Below are 18,969 nucleotides of genomic sequence, written 5' to 3' on the forward strand. Positions count from 1 at the left end.
GTTAATAATTTTTAAATTATGAAGAATTATTTCATTGACACTTCAAACAAAAAAACAATTAAAATAAATATATAATTATAGATAATTTTGATCTAATTAATTTCTATAAAATTTACTTGCAAAAGTGAGGGTTGACATTTATATAAATTTCTCTATTTTTAACTACGGCAAAACATAGGTTTCTCCAATATATTACTTAGAAATGTTTCACAAATAGAAGAAAAGGATCTTATCTGTAAATATCATAAACATTAATGTCAAGTTTGTAATAAATCCTAACTATGTCGGTGAATTGCAAGAGACTAAAATTTAATGAATAGTACAATACGTGTAAAATAAGTGATGTATATAATAATGACAAAAATTAAAAACAGAACAAAAAACAGAGTACTCTGTTTTTTTATATATAGATGATAAACTTTATTATGTGGTTAACCTTAGTTTTGTTTCCCATCTTCAACTTGTTTGGTGATAATGGCAATATCTTCCTTCCTCTTCAAACTGATATTGCTGTTTCTCACCATTCATGGTAAGCTCTCTCTAATTCACCAACTTCTCTAGTTCTGCATAATTCTATTTTTTGTTTTACCTTTGAATAAGTACATGATTTTGTTCCTTGGTATTCTTAGCTAGTTCCTGTTTTTTCTTGAGTTTGAATTTGATTTTTTGATGCCTATTTTAACAATTTTCTTGAGTTAGTTATTTGTTCTTAATGAAACTTTTTTTTGTTTGTTTTCAGATTTATTTATTATGCAAAGTCATGGCCTAAATTTTGGAATAAACTATGGACAAATAGCAAACAATTTACCCTCTCATTCACGTGTAGCAGCACTTATAAAATCATTGAATGTCACAAGAATAAAACTCTATGATGCTGATCCAAATGTTCTCTCAACATTCTCAAATTCAAATGTTGAATTCATGATAGGACTTGGAAATGAGAATCTTCAGAATATGAGAGACCCTATTAAAGCACAAACATGGATTCAACAAAACGTTCAACCTTACCTTTCAAAAACCAAAATCACTGCAATTAACGTAGGAAACGAGGTACTAGGTAACAATGATATTAACAGTTATATAAACCTTCTTCCAGCAATGCAATCAGTGTATAATGCACTTGTTAGTCTTGGATTATCTCAACAAGTTACCGTCACAACTTCGCATTCTTACGTCATTTTGTCGAATTCATTTCCACCTTCATCTGGTTCTTTTAAAGAAGAGTTCATACAATATATTCAACCACTTCTTAGTTTCCATGCTCAAACGAAATCGCCTTTTCTGATAAATGCTTATCCTTTTTTCGCATACAAAGGTGATCCAGAACATGTTTCATTAAACTATGTCTTGTTCCAACCAAATTCTGGTTCTGTTGATCCTGCTACAAATCTTCATTATGATAACATGTTATATGCTCAAATTGATGCGGTTTACGCCGCTATAAAGGCGTTAGGACACAACGATATCGAGGTTAAGATTTCCGAGACGGGTTGGCCTTCTAAAGGTGATGCTGATGAGGTTGGTGCTTCACTACAGAATGCTGAAATTTATCATACTAATTTGTTGAAGAGGATTGAGATGAGACAAGGAACCCCTGCAAAACCTTCTGTTCCTGTTGATATTTATGTTTTTGCACTTTTTAATGAAGATTTGAAACCTGGTCCTTCTTCTGAGAAAAACTATGGCCTTTATTATCCGGATGGTACTCCGGTTTATAACATCGGTTTGCAACAAAGTCAAGGCGGTTATTTTCCAGAAATGGTTATCGAATCCAAATCCAATGTAAGTATCTTATATTATATTTGTGTAGAGTATAATATAATATGTTTAATTGATTTCTGTATGTATCTAATTCTGCATTTTTTTGCTAATTATGCAGATTTTGTCCAACAATTTTGTCGTCAGCATACTTGCATTATTCTTGGTGTTTGTTTGGGAGATTAGAAGATTTTGACGAGGAAAAAATGAAAACCAAGAAATTTCAAATGGACTATTCTTTTATGGAAGGACTTGTTGAAGGTGAGGAAAATTTTGATTTTGTCATTGAATTTTTAGTTATTTTTTAGTTACTAGTATGAGGGTACTCAATAATGATAATATGGTGATGGGTCTCCATCTTTCTTATCTTCCAACTTGGATATTGCAATCATGCATGTGCATGTTCATCCGTGAATGAAATGATTCTTGTCTTCAACTATACAAAAGTCCAAATTCGGTTATACAAAAGGATGAAAGAAAGACTCCAGGATTCCTCTTGCCAGATAATCAAACAACATGAATTTTTGTCAATGTCTTGGAACCTTATCTCATATGTAGAATCTCCTTTTTTCCACCACTTTACCCTTTCTATCATATTTTTTAGATCATGATTGAAGATCTGATTCTAAATTGTCTGATTTCAATCAAACGGCGTCTTTTGTCACGCAAGAGTGCCATGTGTTAGTTACATTTGATGGTAATGTTTGTGCAGATGTGACTTATGAACATATGAACGGTGAATGGAGAAAGAAAACTTTCAAAGGAACATGATTTAGAATTTTAATCATGTTGGTTAATTTGTTGGACGAAAATAATGTCAAATGGAATAATATTGTATATGAAAAAGCAGGTCACAAAAAGTGGGCTGGAGGCTGCTGTTTTAGACATGGACATGAATGTTCCTTTGAAAATGAATTTGTAAAATTTCTTACATCATCATCATAAGTGTCTTTTATCTATGCTTGGCCTTTTGCTGCATAAAAATTATTATCTTTTTTTGATATTTTCCATGTTCTCAAATGTGAGCATTGTTTAATCTTTGCAGGGAGATAAAAGATAAAAGCAGAAGAGTTTTTTTATTTGGAAAGCAAGTTCTACATTTTTTGTGCACAGCCATTGGAGGAGCTTTTGGATTCTTAGTTTGTACTATTACTTCAAAAAAACATTCATGTAACATTGTTGATTTCACAGTTTTAGCATTGATTAAAGGTAGAGTTTAAATTTTTTATTTATTTATAGAGAAACTAGATGTGGAATATGGAGTGTTGTATTTCTAGGTAGAACCTAGAAATTAGATGTGTAATATGGAGTTTTGTATTTATTTTTTGACAGAAAGTTTATATATAGAAAATAGAATTTCATTTTTAATTAGACAGAAAGAAAATAAAGATAATGTTGTATATGCATATAAAATATTTTTGCTTACGCTTTGATTGCAAAGGAATGATGAAATGACTCCAATGAAGATATACTATGAAACTCAAAAGAATGCACTTTTGATTATTTTATTTTTTGTGCACTCTTAGCTTGCAATGATGTTATGGGGGACCTCTTCACCTACAACTGTTTTGGGCTTATGCACGAATAATATCAAGGAATATTTAATGAACCACTCAGGTTTGAAAATGAAATTCTACCAAACTTGGGCAGCTACTTGAATGATTGCTCATTGCTCCAACTTCATGTGGGTGTCACTTGTCATCAATAGGTGACTTTGTGGAGCCTTAGACCTTGAGTTAAGATTAAGTTATGATAATAGTTTCAATAATGAATTTTAAAATTTCACTTTAGATTATCTTCTATTAAATATGATGAAATAAAATAAGATTGTGTATTATCATTTTGATTTTGATTTATTAAAAGATGATGGAATGGAGCGGAATAAGATAAAATTCATTATATTTTATATGATTGTTTATATTTATTCTATGAATATTTTAATTTAGATGGAATGTCAATTTTATTATATTTCATCACAAGATACCTAAACAATAAAATGATATCTTTGTTTTGCTATAATTTGTTCCACTCTTTTCTATTTCGTTATGTTCTATTTTATTCATTTCTATTTTGTGTCGATTTGTTTGTTTTCAACTATCTAAACATAGCCTTAGGGCTTTCGTCATTTTTAAACAAAATTATATTAGTTCAATTTTCAATGTGGAAATACATTATCTCGAATCATTTATAGTCAATGTAATCAAATTTCGATCATTGAATTATAATAATAATGTACTGAAATAATTTTGTTGGACTTTAGGAAGGAAGGTCCATGAGTATACGACATAAGTGAATTGCCTCAACCATATGAGAGTTCCCACTACATGTGATAGGCCGCCCGGAATGGGCCAAGAGGTTGCCCAATAATGTGGCGATAAGTCGCTCAATTGGGCTTGATTTGTCTAAGGTGACCCATTCGCTCACCATATGTGGCTAATGAGGTGTCTAATCACTAGTCGGTTGTAGGAATGAGTCATAGAGAAAAATCTTCCCCATTATCAGAGGAAGAACCATGTCTTTCCATGTTCCCATGTTATTGACCCCTAACCTCTCTCTGATGAGATTTGGGGGAGGGGCATACTAGAATGTTTCAAGCCACGTTCACTCACAAAATTTGATGGAAGAAGTGACCTCTGTGAACATGTCGTCTCTATTAATACACATATGGCGATCATCAGATCCTCAAACTTTTTGAAGTACAAGCTCATCTCTAGCACCTCCAAGAATGTTGTGTTGAGGTGGTATATGAGCCTACTGCGATTATCAGTCACTAGCTATCACGAACTTGTAAAGAAGTTGGTCAACTAATTCTCGGTGAGCAGAAATAGGAAGATGTCAACTGTAGCCTTTTCAAATTTCGTTTGAGCCCTTTAGAATCCTTTAAGGAGTATCTCGCTTGGTTCAATGAGGCGACTTACTAGGTCATCCACCCGAACCAAGAGATGTGTGTATGAGCCTTCCAAATCAGATTGAGGATTGTACATTTTAATGAATCGTCGTTCAGAGACATGGCGCTTCCATGGATGAGGTAGTGACCCACGCTAAATGTTACATAAATGACGATGATAGAAACACTGAGAAAAAAAAACTAGGGGTGGCAAATAGCGGACATATAACGATCCTGATTCTTAACAACAACAATGTAGAATCCACTATAACTTGCATGTCAAAGACAAGGTGACCTTCAAGCAAAATAGAGGGCCTACGAAGAATTTCACACCCCTGAACACTTGCCATCAATAGATATGGAACAAGGTCCTATATACACATGATATACCTTCTATGTCATCCCCTAAGTTATGTGTTATGAGACTTGGGCGCAACAGGTGGTGTAAATTTCATAAGGTCAAGAGAAACCACACAAAAGATTGTTACCAACTCAAGAAGGAGATTTAGCGTCTCATCCAAGAAGATCATCTAAAGAAGTATGTTTGAGGTGGCTCCCACTAGTCGCTAGGTGGCTCTAGATCTCAAGGGCGAGATCTTGTTGGAAGCCCTAGATCAGGGAAAGAGCCAAGCATAGGAAATACTGACAAACTTGTGTGTCACACACTCAACACTATAGCAGGAGGGTTTCATTGAGGCAAAAAGACTAGCTATGTTCATAGGAGATATGTGCGTTAACCCGTAGCAAGTTTAACTATCATCCCTGATCTGAGCGCTAAGGAAACTCTAGAGTTTGAGATCACCTTCTCACGGAAGGATGTTGCTGAAATACATCCCCATAAAAATGATCTCATGTTCATAACCGTAAGGTGCGACGATTGGGAGATCAAATGTGTGTTAATCGACCATGGAAGCTCTATATACATTCTCTATGGGGACATCTTTGAAAGGCCCAATCTAGATCCATACGATCTGAAAGCTTTCCAAGGTTCACTAGTTGGTTTTTTGGGATAACGAGTGCATGTGAAGGGTTACATTACCGTAAAAACCATGTTCGTACTAGAGGAGAGAGCGAAGATGATCAAAGTAAGGTATCTCGTGATAGACGCCACATTTCTCGTATAATATGAGCATAGATCATATTTCCTTCAATCTCTTGGGAACCGCCCTATCCATGTTGTACCTATGTATGAAATATCAGTTGCCCAACGGGCGTGTTGGGGTTGTTTAAGGTGATTAAGAGACCGCTCGGAGGTGCTATCAAGATAGCTTGAGGCTAAAAAGAAGATTATGGTCGTGGCCTACATTCAGCAGTCAGGTGCGCATGATGTGAATGTCGTGGACGTGAGGTTAAGAGGAATGGTCCATAGGGAGAAGATGACGCCTCTTGAAGAGAACGAGTTACTCGTATTATTCTAGAAGAGCATAGGGGTATCAAGTAAATAGGAAAATGAGAGCTCTAAGTCTTTGATAGGCACCTCTACCAATTCTGAAAAAATATTACTACATTCGTCCCTAAATATAAGACCCTATTGAGTTTTTTTTGTCCCTTTTTATAAGACCCTCTTTAAATTTTAAAGTGCATTAATGTTTTTTTTTACCCGTATACACCTCATAAAGTTACATTTTTTTCTATAATTTGCACTAAATACTCTTATATAAGCGTTAAATTATTCTCTCTTGTAAGAATAAATTTACGAAAGCATACAAATCAAAGTTATTACTCCAACCAACTTTCTTAATTCCCATAATTTCTTCTATGGGATCTTATATTTAAGAAAGGATGTAGTATTATATAAAAGCTAATTAAATATTTTCGTACCAATACTTTTATTGATGCATCTAAAGTAAACATTACCAATTTTAAAATTTGTTAATATCTTATAAGATTATATAAAAAAAATTATATAATTATTTACTATTTTTTTAATTGTAATGCAATATGTATTATAGTAAGTATTAGGCCCAAGCTCAAGACTGACACATGCCAGTTTGAGTATTGTCAAAACCTGTTATTGTAGGTCAGTAGTTTACGACATATAAAGCAGACAGTTGTAGCAAGTTGTAACTAAAAATTTTGACTTTCAAAAATTAGTCATATCTGAAAATGTATCTCTCAACTCTATCTGTCAATTCTATTGTGGTATCAGATTGCTAGATCTCGATCTAGGTCTTGGCCATGGCTGCAATATACCACTATTACTAGGCTTGATATTGCATATTTTGTCAGGAAGGTATGCAAATTTATGTCTCATCCTCTTGAAGCTCATTAGATAGCAGTCAAGAGGATCCATAAATACCTCAAATGCACAATTGAACATGGTCTTTTGCTATCTCCTCTTTCAACTTATGTTTCCACTTCAATTCAACTTTAATGTGATGCATACTCGACCTCAATTCCAGGTGACAAAAGAAGTACTTATGGTGATACCATTTACTTTTGAAATAACCTCATGTCTTGGTGGTCCAAAAAGCAACCATGGTTGCCAAGTCCAGAATTGAGGTAGAGTATAGAAGTCTTGCTCACAACACTATTGATCTTCCTTGGATGCAGACTCTTCTCAAAGAGTTATTCATCTCAACCAAGCCCCCATGGTGTTTTGTAACAATCAGTTTGCAATAATGTTAGTACACAACTTTGTTCTGCATTTAATGTTGTTCCTATTGGATTGACCCGTTGGATTGGTTGCATTTTAGCAAAACAACAACTTGGAGAAGTGTCAAAGTGTTCAAGATTGGTCTAGCTTGCTAAAGTTGTATGAAACTGCATAAAGGACATATGTTGGGTGAGATGCTCCAGCATGTTGGTATGACATTTGGGGCTTGTGCAACAGGCGCCAAACTGTTGTGTTTTGAAGTGTGTTATACAAAAGATTTGTTAAAGATTTTATTATTAATGATTTAACAATATGATTAGATGATTTATTTGACAGCTGGATGAAGTTTAATTCATATTTAAATAAATATTTAAATTTGAATTTGAATTAAAAACAAATCATATCTTGGTGGAGATATTCAAGGGGCAAATCAAATATCCAACTGATTCTACATTAATTTTGGACGAATTCAAAGATATTATCCAATGAGAAAAGCCCGGAGTTATATTGTTATATAAGGAGCTCAAACCTACATTGGAAAGTAAGCGCTCCCATTGAAGATCTTAGATTGTCTAGGTTTTGTGTCTCTTATTCATGCCAATGCCCTAATAGAATTAATGTTGAATCTTTATGTACACCTCTATGCTTCAGTAACTTGACAAAGAAGGTTTGTCTAAAGTTGAGTTGTAATCAACATTGTTTATGTACACCTTTATGTTTCAGTAACTTGGCATAAGGTTTGTTTAGTTGAGTTATAACTTTCAACATTCTTTATCTTGTGAAGATTGAAATTGATCACTAGGGTTTATTGGTTATTTTCCCCTTTCACTGAGATTGTGGCAGAGAAGAAAGTGAGTAAGTTCTCATATTTAGGGGGAGGCTCTAAATAGAAAGTCCTTGGATAGTGTTAGGAATAGGCATTGAATAACATATGGTTTATTGTTGCTTGTAAGTTTAAATGTACTAAACTAATAATAGCGAATTTCCTTTCTTGGGTTGTGGACTTAGTCCCCCAAATGTAGGTGTAGTTTCATTGAACTGGATAAACAATTTGATTTTGTTATTTATTGCTTTTTTGTTCCATCATCTATTACTAGTTAATGTATTATTTCGGGTGTATCTTATTGCATTCGTTGTTGGAGTATCGTGTTCGACATCTGTTCCTTGAGGAACAAAATTTCAATTTGGAATCAGAGCAATCACCCTAGCCTGGTTGGGTGAGCTCCACGGAAGATAAATTTTGCTTAAATAGAGACAATTAAATATGGAGGATCATTTAACAAACTACATGTTTTGGATGGAATAAACTATGCATAGAAAAATCCTTGGGTGATGATGGTGGATTTTCTCAAACCCTTGGGAAATAAAGCATGGAAAATTATGATCAATGGATAGAAAAATCCAATTATTACCTCTGAAGATGGTACAATCAGCCAAAAACCAGAGGTTGATTGGACTGATGTTGAAGATGATGAAGCCCCTTGGAACTCCAAGGCATTGAATGCAAATTTCAATGGTGTGGACAATAACATGTTCAGGTTGATCAACACATGTTCAAAAGATAAAGAAGTTTGGGAGATTTTGAAAACTGCACATGAAGGAACATCCAATGTTCGTGTGTCAATGTTGCAGCTCCTAACAACAAAATTTGAGAACCTGAGGATAAATGAAGATGAAACTGTGAGTGAGTTTCACATCAGATTGTGTGACATTGATAACACATCATTTGCCTTTTGTGAAAAGATACCTGAAGAAAATCTTTCCAGAAAGATTCTCAAATCATTACCTAAGAGGTTTGATATGAAAGTGACTGCTATTGAAGAAGCTCAAGACCTAAGTAATATGAAGGTTGATGAACTCATTGGTTCCTTACAAACCTTTTAGATGTCCATCAGTGAAAGGCAAGAAAAGACAAACAAAGGTATAACCTTTGTATTCAACATTGAGGAAAGCTGGAAGTCAAGGTGTCAAAGAAGATAACTTGGCATATGATATTGCTCTTCTTGGGAAAAAAGTTCAACGAAACCTTGAAGTATCAAGACATGACGTGGAAGACCAATGTATTATCCAAGAGGTCCAACATCAATACCTAAGACAAAGACATGAATGAAGAAGATCCTGTAAGACCCCAATTTTGACCCTAAGGTCCCTCATGGCATCATAACATTGCATTTGCATCTTGCCTCAAGGATCATAGCATCTTGGCTCCTAACCTTTGGGTGGGAACACTTGTGAGTTGGTTTGAGATTACCAAGAATGCTTGAATTGTATATTATTGCTTTTATTACTTTGATTACTAACCAAAAGCACAAAAATATGTCACTAACATCTTTTGACTTGTAGCTCAAGCAAGCATGTGGCCCAAAGCTCTAAGGAGGTCCCTATGCTCAAAGAATGGCCAGATGAAGTTGAAAGCAAGCATGGCAATGGTTCCCAAAGCTCTCATTCATCATATATGCCTCCCAAGTATCTCAATTTGTCAATTTGATCAAGCAAACCAAAGGGCTTGAGGCTTGTTTCCCAAGGAAACCCTAATTCATTTGTGCATTAACTATGCCTTGCCCATGAAGCAATCTCAACCCATGATCAAATACAATCAAGGGAAGTTCTTTCATTCATCATTTCATGCATACTTGAGCTTATATGAGTGTCCTCAATCATTAATTCATCAAGATTTGAGGCATGGACTTGAGAAGTTGATTAGTCAATTCATCTGACTATTTTGAAGTACACTGAGACCTAACTTTTGATGTGTTTGTAAAATGGAGATGACCCCAAGAGGAAAACTATTATTAAGAACCATATGAACAACTTTCATGTTCATCACAAATTGATTTGAAGCTTGTAAGGTCATCATCCATTTCAAAACATTATAGGTCATTTTGACTAAAACCCTAATTTTGGGTAAACTTCCCAAGAACATAACTCATTCATTTTTCATGATTTTGATGTGGGATAAAATGCATTGGAAAGTTTAAGATGTCTACTTAATTTTTTATGTTGAGAAAATTTTCATAATCCAAAAATAAATACATGTGATAATGCAAAACATTATAGGTCACTTTGGACCAAAAGCATTAAAATGTGAAAAAGTCCAACTTCAAGTGCCCATAACTTTCTCATCAAAAATCCAAATGATGCCAAATTTAAGTCCAAATTTATTTTCTTGAAAAGATCTACAACTTTTATGTTGAAGGTTTTGTCATTTTGAGCTTGCATCATTAAACAGAAGGGCTTGAAGTTGATCATTTTTGGAAATTTTCACATGCACATGTTTTGCACCTTGCACTTCATGATCATTCTTCATCAATTTCCCAATTCCAAATGAAGTTTTGTTCAACATAACAATTGATCCTCATGTCAAGATCTTTCCAACCATTACCCATAAGGCTATGTTTTATTTTTTGAAATAGCATTTTCGAAGAGAAGAACATTTTGGTGCATTTTTAGAAACTTATTGAAAACTCATTGCACAAGCTCATGAAATCATTTCTGCACGTCCATTCCATCTAAATGTGATACCAGCATTCATTTGCAATAAGAATTGGGCCCTCCATGCGCCTGTACAGGCCCATGCATGGAGGCCCTCTTCATTCATGCACATGCATTGCTCATGTATACCTTTGCCAATTGCTATAAATAGGAGTGATAGGCTTCACAATTGAGCAACCTGAAGGCGCCTGTTATGCTGCAAGAATCCCTCCATAGCCATACTTAAAGGAATTTTCACTTTCTTCTCAAAAATTCAGATCTGAATTTCAACTACATTGGTTGATTTTCAGATTTATAATTCCTTGACCTTGCTTCATCTTCATCACTAGATCATACTGCAAGCATTAGCTGAGGAGAATCGTACTCTCAAGATCCACATTTCAGAGGTGGATATTCAAACTTTCCTTCTTCGAATCTCTTTGTTTATAGCTTGTTTCTTGCATTTATTGGGTTGGCTGAAGTCCTCTCATCAGAGGCAATGCATTTATGCTTTGAATTTTGAAATTCCATCAAGTTTCAGTTGAACACCATATTTTTCAACCTCTGATTTCTCTCTCCATGGAAGTCTAGAGCGAAAATAGATGGCACAGGGGTGATGTACATCACCCCAGCTTTCCATTGCTGTAGAGATCGTGGCATTTGGTTGAGGTTGCCATGTCTGCAACTCTCACCGGAACTGGAGAACTCGCCGGAGAAGACGGTGGTGTACACCACCTTCCAACTCCAGATCAAATCATGGCCGTGTGATCTCATTTCCAGATCTAATCTGGATCCTTCCTTTTTATGACTTTTTTAATGTCCACATGTTGCTCAGTTGACTAGTGTGTTTAATGGACGCGCGCTTGGGAACTGTTTGATGCGTCGACTCAATTAATGAGCTTAGATCCAACGCCTCACGTTTTTTCCTATTTTTTATTTCTGATTTTAATTTCCATTTTATTTCTTTTATTCCATTTCATTTCAAAAAATCATATCTCCTTCATTATTAATCCAAAAAATGTGAGACCAATTACATTGTTTCTATTTTAATTTCTAGTTTCTAAAAATGATTTTTCATATTTTTTATTTTATCATTTGATATTTTTTATGAATTTTCTATTTTATGGTTGTTTTAATTCATTTAAAATAGTTTTTGATACTCAAAAAATACAAAAATATTTTCTTAACCTCTTTGAATGATGATGGATCTATGAAAAATATTCTCATCAATTTATTAATTGATTTGAGATTTATTTGAGATTTTAATTCAATTAGGTTATTTTTATGCATTTTTAATTGATTAAAAATAGTTTCTGGTTTTCAAAAATGCTGAAATTTTTTGTCAAACTTTGTTTGACCTTGTTGAACTTAGGATGATCCATTTGGACTTTTCAAAGTTGATTTGAAATGGATTTGAAGTTTGACCTTTAATTGTTTATTTTAATTCAAGTATTATTTAAATTTTGAAAAAATACCAAAAATATTTTATTTGTTTCTTGACTTCTAAGCTTCATTTTCCTTCTGCTTACTAATGTTTGACCTTGATTCCATCTATCTTTGGTCAATGTATGTTGATTACTTCATTTGAATTTTCATTAATGTTCATTCTTATTCATCTTCTTCTTCATCTTTTTTTTCTTTCTTTTTTTGATCAATGAGTTAAAGATTGGTGGTTAGCCTTGATGTATGGGAGGTTTAACCTTCCTTGATTCAAATCTAATTCATCTTGATCATAGATCAAGTGAATGGCTTTGCATTAAGGATAGGTTGCTTCCTAATCAAGCAAAGAACCTAAATAAATACAAGATCATTTCTCATCTTCTTTTGGCATGGAAAGTTGTAGGAGCTTGATTCACTAATCAAGATCTCTAACTTGTGTTGTTGCCTACATTTTTATTGATCGGCCTCAGATAGGTGTGACTACTACATTAGTCCACTTACGATTGCTTAACATAGCGCTAAATTGCCTTATGGCACACTAACACTAACCATTAACCATTAACATTTAATTCTTGCACTTTACATTTATGCAATTTACCATTCTTGTACATATTATTCATTTGCTTTTGCCCTTTGCTCATTTGAGCACATGTTTATGTTAATGCAATTTGCCTTTTGCTCACTTGAGCACATAATTGTGTATATACTATTGTGCTTGTGTTTTATTTTGATTGATGTGAACCAATTGCAAATGGACAAAAAGACTTAGACTTTAGGACATTCCCTATGCAAAAATGGAGTCAAAGAGCAACTAGGCCTCATGCCTTTAGAGTGCTATAAAAGTCAAAGAGCAACTAGGCCTCCTGCCTTTAGAATGCTTAATGTTGAAGAGGAATTGAAAGGACCTATTCTCTAAACTCCCTCTTGTCCATTCTTTGTTTGCATTATAGAACTTTTTTTATGTGTGTGCTCTTGTGCTAGGGATTCCAACTTGAGCCTAAGTGAAGAACCATTGTCATGAGCTTCTAAAGTGAGAGATATAAGAGCCATTGGAAGATTCCTAAGAGCTTGCTTGATTGATTGATTGCTTGAGTATTTGCTTATTTGCTTGCTTATTCCAAAGGATGGGAGCTACTTGGATCATCCATATGATCTCAAGAAGGGAACTCCATTTGTGGTCTTAATTCTTTTCCTTCATCTCTTGTATGTTTAGGACTTAGCCATTCTTATTCTTCCCTCCACTCTAACCCAAGCCAAAACTTTTGTGCAAACATTAACGTTTGTTTTCAAACATTAGAAACCTAAGCATTATGATTTTAATTTTCAAACCTTCTTTTCATAACACTTATTTTGAATTGAATCTTTAAGTCAACTTTGACCATATTTTGTAAATACTTTTCATTGGTAAATATAACTCATTCGAATGTTTTGTGGTTTCAATGGTCACTTTCTTTTCAAAAACTTTTCACAACCATTAGCTATTAGGTTTGAGTTATCCTGGAGGTAGATATAATACTCACCTATATCCTTAGTGATGGACAATGAGTCTTCCATGCTTATTATAGGGTTAAACTAGCATGTTGAAGCTATCCTCACATGGTGGATTTGTGGTTTTAGGTTGAGTTTTCTCCCTTGGATAACAAAAGACCTTAAGGCTTTTGGACCAATCAATTCACCAACTTCTTTTGAGATTTTTACCCCGAACTACGAGGTTTTGATCCTAATCTTTTTTAAGATGGTACCTAGGCAGTGGGTTTATCCATTCAAACACAAAAATTGTAAATAACTTGTATATTCTTCTCTCATCTCCCCAATCACGTTTGCACAAATAATTTTCACAAATACCAACCTACCTTACAAAAAATTGTGAAAAGGGCTCCCTAGGAGTACCTAGGATGTTTTGGGTGCTTACAACCTTCCCATTGCTTAACCAACCCCCTTACCCCGATCTTTGACATTTTTACTAGTTTTTGATTCGATAAAACTTCTCGATTTTTGTTCGCTTTCTAACCTTTCCTTTGGATAAATAGAAGTGCGGTGGCGACTCGACTTGTATGGTTTACTTTTGATTTAGTCAATAAATTTAAAGGTAACGAATACCCCGCTACAGATCCCAATAATGGGAAGGGTACTCAGTGCTTGAAATGTGGGGGGTTTGGACACATTAGACCATAATGCCCTAATTTCCTAAGGAAACAGAAAAAGTAATTAACCATCACTTGGTCTGACTTTGATAGTGAAGGTGAGGGAGAACCTGCCAACAACGTGATTGCCTATTCTGGAAGATGTGAATCTTCAAGTGTATCCAATAGTGAAGACCATAATGAAGAAGAGGTTGATACACCCATCATGATCTTGCATCCCAGTATGGTAAAAGTCTTCCTGGAAATAAAGAGACTAAAAAAAACATAAGGGACCTTCATCAAGAACAAAAGGAAGCATGCATTAAAATGGAAATTCAGAAGAAAACTATCAATGATTTTCTCCTAGAAAAGGTAAATCTAGCTTCTGTCATCACTGGTCTAGAAGAAGAAGTTAGAGTGTTAAAATCCAAAGGTGAAAATAATCTTGAATCTGCTTACTTGGTAAGCAAAAATTCATAGGTTATAAATGATACCTCGAATGGCAATAAGAAGGTTGTTGGGTTCGATGTTCCTCCTAAGAAGAAGATTGAAGTTCTAAAGTTGGACCACATGTCTCAGCAACACGCTTAACATGTGTCACCTCATCACAGAAGAATATAAGAAACAACCTCTGATATGTAACCACTATGGAAAATATGGACATACAAGGCCTTATTGCTTCGAATGGTTTAAGTTAAACATCATAGGATGCAGGCAAATTCATGTTAAGAAGAAGTGGAATTGCAATACTACTTCAACTGGATCCATAGAACACAGAGGTTCCTCGAGTAAAGATGGTATAGTGAAGGTACCAAGCACATGGCTAGAGATAAGACATCTCATGGGAATCGTAAAAAGGGAAGAATAAAAGGCTCAAGGATATTGGTTATTCCAAGGCTTAAAAAGGTTCCATTAAGAAGAGAGTTATCTACCAATATGAACAAACATTATGTCAAAGGTAAAGAAGTTCTTATGAACAAGGACGGAGAATCAATAGTTTGCAAGACCTCAAAATTGATAAAGATGTTATTATTAAAGAAAGGTCCACCAATATGTCAATACATATCGTCCTAAATCTATCTCCAGAGTCTAAAGTAACTCATGAGGATTGTATAATTGAAGGGAAGGTTGATGGTCGGGCTAGAGGTCCTCCCAACTTTGAACAACCTGTTGGCATTCAGCTAAGGGAAAATAGTGGGTATGTTAAAAGTCCTTCTCATATATTTGAAAGTATGTTAAATCAGCAACATGTCATGATGCTTGAAGAATTGGAAGCAGGTGCACTAGATTTTGTATCAAACAAGTCTGATCTAGATGTTGAGGGAATTATGGTTGGAACTGTGAAAAATATTCAATTTAAAGATTCCCATAAATCAGGTTTGAGGAATCATGATGGTGATATCAATGTGTTAAACACCTTGTCTAACATGTTGCCTAAATCTCAAGTGCATAAGGAAGTTGATGGTCATGTTCATGAATATGTTAAGGATATTAATGACATAGTTGATGATAATGATCATGCCTTGGAAGATGTGAAGATTATGGTTGATAAAGTGATATGTAAGAATGAAAACATTCTTTTGGACTATATGGATGATATGTCTCCTCAGAATAATGAAGATCTTAGTCTCGTAAATAGAGATGAAGAGAAATCAGTAAGTGAAGATGACAAGAAACATGTTCAATAAACTAAAATCTTGTGTGATCCTTGTAGTAAGGATATGGAAAGGGTCAATACAAGAAACTATAAGGATGTGAGGATAAGCATGACAATTTAGTCTATTGATCAAATGTTGCACTGAGCTTTGTCGCATCCGCGAAAAACAACCGGCGGGCTGAAACAAAACAACACAGAGCCGCCACCGTGCGTTATTTATCCCAAAAGAGGGAAAGGAAATGCTCGAAGTAAACCTGGGAAAAGCATGGTCTCGCGACCAAAGAGAATGGGATCGGGAGTCGGTTATGCGAAGGGAAGGTATTAGCACCCCTACGCATCCGTCGTACTCGACGGGATCCACGCTCAAAAGATAGGTTAAGGTTGCTAAAACAAACATCACACACACACACACTGAAGACAACACAGGTGGAGGAAGAGGGGAGAGGGCTCGCTAGGATATCGCATCCTATGCCTACGTATCTCGTCTGGAACGAGAATCAGAGCTGCCGTAGTTCGGCTCACGCACGCCAAACAAAACACACACAAACACAGGCAAACATGGAACCCGAACGCCAATCGCTGGACTTACATCGGCTTCCGAACCAAACAAACACAATCAGGATACGGACAGCCAATCACTGGTCTTACATCCATATCCCGACACACAAGAAGAAACAAACAACAACAAGTTACTAAGGAGTCAGGCACTCGAACCTAGCAACTGCCAAGCAAACACACACAAAAAGAAAAAGGGTTGAAAAACAAAAAGGGTGCCCGGAGAGATCTCGTGCGACCTCCTGCCTACGTACCTCATCTAGTATGAGGATCAGGGCAACGTAGTTCCCCTGAACGGGAAAGAAATTCTAACCTAACCAGATACAAAGGGAGACACACTACTAGGGAGCTGTACTCGAGCCTAGATGTTATCATGCATCATTGCCCTATGTTATGGTTTCTATCCTAACTTGGACAGGCAGCAAGCTAATCCTAAACAGGCAAAGCAATCAAAGCAAACAATCACAAATAGCACACACTATATCCAAACAGAGTGGGCTCAAACAAAGGGTTAGGCTGCAAAAGCAAACCAACTGTATCAGGTGATATTAGCTCTTAACCCTGACATTGAGAATCAAGGTGAAGCCAGATGAAATGGAAGTGAGGGGTGTGCCTCACAGCTCTTATCCCTGGCCAGGGAGAGCTTTAGACAAAGAAGTGTGGGTTCAGAAAGTGGGAACCCTTCTACACTTATGACACTGACTCAACTGTACAACTGTACATGGATCTTGGGTTAGGATCCACAAGGCATCAACATGTAATGTGAGCCAATGGATGACTCAACAGATTAGCAGGAGGTGGACTACACACCTCTTGTGTCTGCCAATTGCCTTAACAAAGGTCTTTTCCTGCTTGGGGACAAAAATAAACAAGCACAAACATCGCCTCTTAAGGAGGACTTCAGACAGGTGCCTGGCCAAGTAACAGGCCAGGTCTTCCAGACTACATGGAGTTAGTGATTCTACCTCAATTGGTTAACACAACCAAGCAACAGCACAAGCAAGTTCACAATGAACTATAGCAACTAAGGTACCTGAAATCAATCTAATTCAGTCAGTACACAGCTTAAACAGTCAAACAGACAAACTAAAAGTCAACAGTTAACTGTACATAAGCAATGCATCAAGCAAAGCATAAGCCAATGCTCAACACAAATGACTTAGAAGCCACCTACAAAACAAACTTAATGTTAATCAACATCAATCAAAACAAGCAACTCAAGCCAAGTGAATTAATTCCTCCATTCCATTTGCCTTTTGTCCTGAAAACACAACTCAATCATGAGAAGCAAACCCCTAGGACAAAGCCTAGGGTCAAAATGGGATCAATATTTCAAAACAGAACATGAAAATTGTCCAAAATCAAGTTCAATCAAATTAAAAACAAATCCAATTGGTCTCATGTTCATATCATCCATCAATTTCATTTCATACATCAATCATGGTCAAACATGCAATTTAGAACCTCATAGGACCAAACAGAATGAATCAATTCAAATCCAATCAAAAATAATTCAATAAATCCCAGGAAAATTCATGGCTAAACAGCACTCATGACATGATATACACACCAAATTTCAAGCCAATTGGACAATGGGAAGCAAGTCAATCAAATTCATCAAGTTAAAGCATCCTCATACAAGTCCAAACAAGGCACAATATCATGTATCAACTTCAAGCAAGCATAAAACAGTGTAGGAACATGATAAATGCACCAAACCAAAACCATGGCAAACTTTAATGTGTCTATAATCACTCCACAAAATTTCAAGTTCATCCAATACATATCAAGAATTTCACAAATCAATTAAAATCATGACTCACAAAAAGTCCACATTTGGTCAAACAGAAAGGAAATTCTCAATCAAATTGGAAACACTTCCAAAAATTCTACAAAAATTCACATGTGAACCTAACATCCAGAAGTATCAACATGAAAAATTTCAGCTCATTTCAAATTCATATGGCATGGTAACAAAAATCATGAAATCAAGTAAGACATGGTGTGACACAAATTGTCACACCTCTAATGATCAGGTCATATCTCACAAACCAGGAATGATAAAATCACAAACTACATACCAAAATGCTCCTTAAGATGTCTAGATCATGCACACAAAATTTCAGGAATTTCCAATTAAGCATCATCATTTCATGATCAAAATACCAAGCAATGTGCAAGAAAGAATACACATGAACAAACCCTAAGCCATTCCAAAAATCACACGTGCACAATTTCCACAAAAATCACAAAAAAACTAGAGATTACAAGGATCATGGTGAAAAAAATTTCAATTAATTTGGACAATTATTTCATGAGATATGAATTTTGGAAGTAATGAAAAAAAAAATAAAAAATGAAGGCATGTGAAGTTATGTGAAGCATATGAAAATAAATGGCAAGGCAATTTGTGAAATTGCACTCAAGCGGAATCGAAGCATGTCCAAGTTTAAAAAGTAGCACGCGCTACTGTACAACAAAC

At 35.2% G+C, this 18,969-nt stretch overlaps 1 protein-coding gene across 2 annotated transcripts; it reads left to right on the top strand.

Annotated features, from left to right (window-relative positions):
- Positions 1-361: 361 nt before the first annotated feature.
- Positions 362-3,126, top strand: LOC127086629 (glucan endo-1,3-beta-glucosidase 14). 2 transcript variants are annotated; one of them, XR_007789534.1, is made up of 4 exons: positions 362-529; positions 740-1,782; positions 1,880-2,019; positions 2,804-3,126. XR_007789534.1 is itself a non-coding variant. In XM_051027417.1 (3 exons), exons 1-3 carry the CDS (start codon positions 475-477, stop codon positions 1,952-1,954), a joined length of 1,173 nt encoding a protein of 390 aa, XP_050883374.1. In that variant the 5' UTR covers positions 362-474; the 3' UTR covers positions 1,955-2,882. The 2 variants fall into 2 exon arrangements, 1 of the variants encoding a protein (XP_050883374.1); XM_051027417.1 differs by having other exon boundaries at positions 1,880-2,882.
- The last annotated feature ends 15,843 nt before the right edge of the window (positions 3,127-18,969 follow it).

The sequence above is a fragment of the Lathyrus oleraceus genome, chromosome 5 (genome assembly GCF_024323335.1).
Source record: "Lathyrus oleraceus cultivar Zhongwan6 chromosome 5, CAAS_Psat_ZW6_1.0, whole genome shotgun sequence".
Taxonomy (NCBI): domain Eukaryota; kingdom Viridiplantae; phylum Streptophyta; class Magnoliopsida; order Fabales; family Fabaceae; genus Lathyrus; species Lathyrus oleraceus.